The 5,390-nt window shown below is 44.6% G+C and overlaps 1 protein-coding gene across 6 annotated transcripts in view; it reads left to right on the forward strand.

Moving 5' to 3' along the window:
* Positions 1–4,776: 4,776 nt before the first annotated feature.
* The window catches only part of FBXL2 (F-box and leucine rich repeat protein 2), a 124,912-nt gene continuing 124,298 nt past the window's right edge, over positions 4,777–5,390 (forward strand). For all 6 annotated transcript variants that reach the window (XR_005836598.1, XM_040637003.1, XM_040637004.1 and 3 more), the window contains exon 1: positions 4,777–4,821. Coding sequence is in view for 5 of the 6 variants with exons in the window: in XM_040637003.1 (XP_040492937.1) it covers positions 4,819–4,821 (3 nt within the window). In the remaining variant the exon portion in view is untranslated. The remainder of the gene's footprint in view (positions 4,822–5,390) is intronic.

Below are 5,390 nucleotides of genomic sequence, written 5' to 3' on the forward strand. Positions count from 1 at the left end.
AGAATCTCTCCCTTTCCACAGGGCTTTCTGGTGTTGATTGTTGAAGGCCGCAGTTGTCCATTTCCAAACTATTTTTTGCAAAGATTGTAATCCTTGTCCTGTATGCTCACTGAAGCATCTGTTCTGTTATCTCAGCAGTCAGCTAGGGAACAGAATATATTTCCTTAAATGCCTGGAGTCAAAAAGAAAGAAAGAAAAAACTCCCTTGGTCTTTGCATATTGGCTTTGGGCTAGGGTACTCCAATGCTAAGCCGAGCTGACTACAACTCTGCCTTAGCCTTCACCTCCTACTTAAGTGGAGTCCAAAGATCAGCCAGAGGTATAAATCCTAGGATCCTCTCAGGTCTTTTCTGAGTATGCGTCTGCCCCCGGGGAATGCACATTGCATTCCAAATCCCCCAGTGTACATGGTAGTCCTTCTCTGCTCTTGGTCCCCTAAGAATCTTCCTCTTCAGCTTCTTTATACCCAGGCTTTTGCACCTGTCTGTTATTTGCCTCATCCTTCATTCCCTGCCCCAGGCAGCAATGGGTAGCATATATCTTTAATGCTTCCATCAGATGCCACTCAGAAAGCCACTCTAACCCGAAGCAAGCAAAATAAAGATCAGTCTCTGTGCTGGTCCCTTAAGGAACCACTAGACAAGTCCAATGCATGACCACACTTTTTGAGAATAAGGTCTGTATTGCTTTCCCTGGCACTAATACATTGTACCAGGAATGGGCCATTGTCCACAAGGCTGCTGTTGATCTGGGGAATAAAGGATGCTAGACAGGTAAGCAAAAACCACACAATGTCTCCTACCAAAATTCAGTTGTTTGTTTCCTCATTAAGCACTTGTTGGTTGACACAGGTATTTGATTAGATTCCAAAGTTCTAAAAAAGTTGATTATGTCTGTTTTTGCTAGCAGAATTCTTTTTTTTTTTCTTTTAAGATTTTATTTATTTACTTATTTGTGAGAGATAGAGAGCAAGCAGGGGGTAGGAGCAGAGGGAGAGGGAGAAGCAGACTCCCCATTGAGCAGAGAGCCTGATGCGGGGCTCTGTCCCAGGACCCTGCAATCATGACCTGAGCCGAACGCAGATGCCTAACCAACTGAGCTACCCTGGCACCCTTGCTAGCAGAATTCTTTTTTTTTTTTTTTTAAATTTTTTTTTTTTTTTTTTTAGAGAGATAGAGGGGAGAGCAAAGAGATCTAAGAGCAAGATGTTTTAGAATCACTGCTATAAATGTCTGAGAGAGGGACAGGCAGAGAGCAAAAGGGAGTAAAGAGAGGTTTCCTGTGCCAAGCACAGGGATGGACAGTGCCCTGCACACTGCTCACCAGCTCACACGAGGAACACTCGGGAATCCCCTGTCCATCTCTGAGGGCCACACTTTAATAGGGATGCTGACAAATGGAACACTACCCAACAGGGGGAACTGGACTATTGAGGCGTATGGAAACTATGTCCCCAGAAGAACAATATATAGAATTAGGCAAATTTACCCTGGAGAAAAGCAAAAGAAAAATCAAAACTATTGTTATGGAATCACAGTAGCTTCTTCAAACCTCTGAAAGGCTGCCAGACAAATGTCAACCACAGGGATGTGGAACACTGGGCCACCCAGGCGCCCCTCAAGCAGAATTTTTTTTTTTTTTTTTTAAAGATTTTATTTATTTATTTGACAGAGATAGAGACAGCCAGCGAGAGAGGGAACACAAGCAGGGGGAGTGGGAGAGGAAGAAGCAGGCTCATAGCGGAGGAGCCTGATGCGGGGCTCGATCCCATAACGCCGGGATCATGCCCTGAGCCGAAGGCAGATGCTTAACCGCTGTGCCACCCAGGCGCCCCCCTCTAGCAGAATTCTTGCTGGGAAGACCAGTTCTTGCAAGGGACCCATTCTTGGGGCTCTCTACTTTACTAATCCCATGTCACTTGTCTTGCAAGTACTTTGGAAAACAGTTTAGCGCTACGTGGTAAATCTAAAGATATACAAACCAGGAATTCTATTGCTTGCTATTTACCCTAGATCAGTGATTCTCAACTGGGGTAATTTTGCTTCTCCAGCATTGTACAGAAATGGCTGGAGACATTTTTAGTTTTCACGACTGAGACCATGCCACTAGCACGTGGTGGGTAAAAGCCATGGATGCTGCTAAACACCCTACAATACACAGGCTAGTTCCCTCCTGCCCTGTTCCCCCACCATCTACAACAAAAATTCTCTGTCCTTAAATATCAAAATTGCCAAGAAACCTTCATCTAGAGAAATGAGTACTCACACGCACAGGGAAAATGCTCACAACTGCACTGTTTCATAACAGTCCTACAGAGGAAATGATGCGAAGAACCCAAATGCCCAACAGCGGGATGGATATATTCCTGTATATATACGTTCAGTGGAATACTTTACAGAAAGGAAGACTAATGAGCTATAAAAACTATATAAAGAAGAGCAAAAAAGTGTTTTTTATAAATATTAAGAAAGTGTTCATTGGAGAAGGGGGGGTTAATATTGGGAAAGGACACACGAACTCTTCAGGGCTTTTGGCAATGTTCTATTTCTTGAACTAGGTGGTGTTTACATAGGTGTTCGCTTTTTTTTAAAACTGTACATTTATATTTTACTACTTCTATGTATATTTCATATTAGAATAGATAAAACTTATAATTATAGTTTTTCTTCTATCACACTCCCTACTTTGACAGGTCATATTCTTATTTGTATCTTCAACCTGACCATCCAGTCTGAGAACATATGTTCGTTCATTCAGTCAATCATCAATTTTGAATATCCACTATAAGCAGGAACTGTTCTAACCAGTAGGAACACAGAGACGGAACAAGATAGACACATTTCATTCCAGAGTGAAGAGACAGGCTGTAATTAATATACCAAAAATTGTAAAAGTTAATTTCCAGGGGCATTAGGTATTTGAAAACAGGTGAGTTACAAGAGAGGTTATAAAGACTGTGGTGAGAAAGAGTAACTGGGGTGAGATATTTCAGATTGAATGGTCAGTGAAGGCTTTGGTGATGATGACATTAGAGGAGATAAATGACCTGTTTCAAGTAAAGAAATGGGCAGCGTGAAGTTCTAGAGGAAGATTATTCTAAAAAATGGAAGCAGTTGTTGCCGAGGCCCTTAAGTAGGACAGTGTTTGACATGTTTGAGGAACCTCAGGAAATAAAGCATGGCTAGTGTGGATTGGATGAGGGCAGAGTGGTAGGAGATGAAGTTAGTGCAGGAGGCAAGATCTCCATCAGGGAGGGTTTGAATCTTTTTCCTAAGTGCCATGAGAAGCCACTGAAATGCTGCTGTTGTGTAGACTGTAGGAGAGAAGACAGGTGGCATGGAGACTAACTTAGGCAAGAGATGCTTGTGACTGTGAGGTGGAGATGGTGACAAATAAATAGACTCAGGATTTATTTAAAGATAGAGTCCAGAACATGAGGTATGAGGAAAGGAAGGAATCAAAATGATTCCTAGGTTTTTGTCCTGAACGACCAAGGAGAAAGTGGAAACTTTTGCTGGGATGAGGAAGACTGGAGAGTAAGTATGATATTTAAATCAAGGAGCTGAGATGCCTTTCAACAGACGAATGGATATAGAAGATGTGTATATATGGACAACCATATATACAATGGAATATTACTGAGCCATCAGAAAGAAATGTTGCTTCACAACATTTGCAGCAACGTGGATGGGACTGGAGATTATGCTAAGTAAAGCAGAGAAAGACAATTAACATATGGTTTCACTCATACGTGGAACATAAGGAATAGAGCGGGGGACAACAGGGGAAGGGAGGGAAAACTGAATGGGAAGAAATCAGAGAGAGAGACAAACCATGAGAGACTCTGGACTCTGGGAAACAGAGGGCTACAGAAGGGGGGTGAGGCGGGGGGATGGGGTAACCGGGTGATGGGTATTAAGGAGGGCACGTGTTGTGATGAGCACTGGGTGTTATTCGCAACTAATGAATCGTTGAACACTACAACAAAAATTTATGATGTACTATATGTTGACTAACTGAACATAACAACAACAACAACAAAAGTCTTATCTGGGGTATATTAATTTCAAATACCTGTTAGACATTCAAAGGGAGATGTCACATTGGCTCTTGGAACATGTCTCCATAGATTTAATGCGCTGAATTTGAGGATATAGCAAGTTGCCTTCAACCATACTAAACACATCCAACAAATCGTGGATTGATTTAATAAATTAGAGCACACACACACAACGCTGTTCCATGTATTGGCATGCAAAGATAATCTTTAATAGAAAGAAGTAGGCTATAAAAGTGCGTATGGTTTGCTTCCATTTTTAAGAATACAATATATTATATATTTCACTGGAAGCAGATAAACTGGAATATAAGCCATGGTTACCTGTGCTGGGATTTTGTGTGGTTTTATTCTTTTTCATTCTTGGTATCATTAGTTTAAAATGTCTTTAATAATCATGTATTACCTGTGTCATCTGTTTCTTAAAGTAAATCCACAAAGGTCTCTTCCAGCGGGGCAGCCTGTGGCTGGGTTATCTGTCAGGTGAGGGATGTCAAGGTGATCAGGGTAATGATGGTCCAGATGCAAAGTGTGAAAGGCGAAGAGGCCCCGCCCAAAAGCGGAGGCACGGGTCGGAGTCGGGGTGCAGGGGGCGGTCCAAACGGCACCGCCCTGCACGTCACGTGCTCGCCAGCCACCAATGACCGCCTCCGAGCCCACCTTGGGAACGGGGCGGGGCGCCCAGCTGGCGTCACCAGGACAACGGGCGTTGCCGGCGCCTTGTGACTCCGGGCTGTGGGCGCGCTCGCGGCTCTTCGGCCATGGTGAGTCTGGGGCCCGTGCCGGTTGGGCTGCCCCGCCCTTCCCCGCCCGGGCTAGGCCCCCGCGCCGCCGCTGCTCGGTTCCAGCGGGCGGCTCCGGGGTGGTGGAGAGGCCGGCCTGCGGCCTGCGGGGCTGCGGGGCAGGGCAGGACTGTGCGGGCCCGGGGAAGGGGGAGCCCCGGGGGACCCGGAGCTCCCGCCTGCCCGGGGGCGCCCGCGACGCAGCATTCTCTGCGTGGAAGGTCTGGGCCTCCGCTGGGACCCCCCACCCGGTGGGCAACCGGACAGCGTGACGCTTTTTGGTCCCGCCGAGCCACTGAAGCCACCTAGAGAGGGTGTGGTTTTTTTGTGTGGTTTTTGTTTTTGTTTTTAAAGGAATATGTGTATCATATATTCATAGTAACACTGTATTGCAGTCTGTGTGCTACCTGTTTTGTTTCTACGCAAATATATATAAATAATATACATAATAGGTATTTCTTTAAAATTCATCATTGACAGGATTTTTAGCGCGTGGGGAAATTTAAATATGTAATTTTGGATTTTCCCTCCTCCTTTTCAAAAAAAAAAAA

This window comes from Ursus maritimus, unplaced genomic scaffold (genome assembly GCF_017311325.1).
Source record: "Ursus maritimus isolate PB19 unplaced genomic scaffold, ASM1731132v1 scaffold_20, whole genome shotgun sequence".
Classification (NCBI taxonomy): Eukaryota; Metazoa; Chordata; class Mammalia; order Carnivora; family Ursidae; genus Ursus; species Ursus maritimus.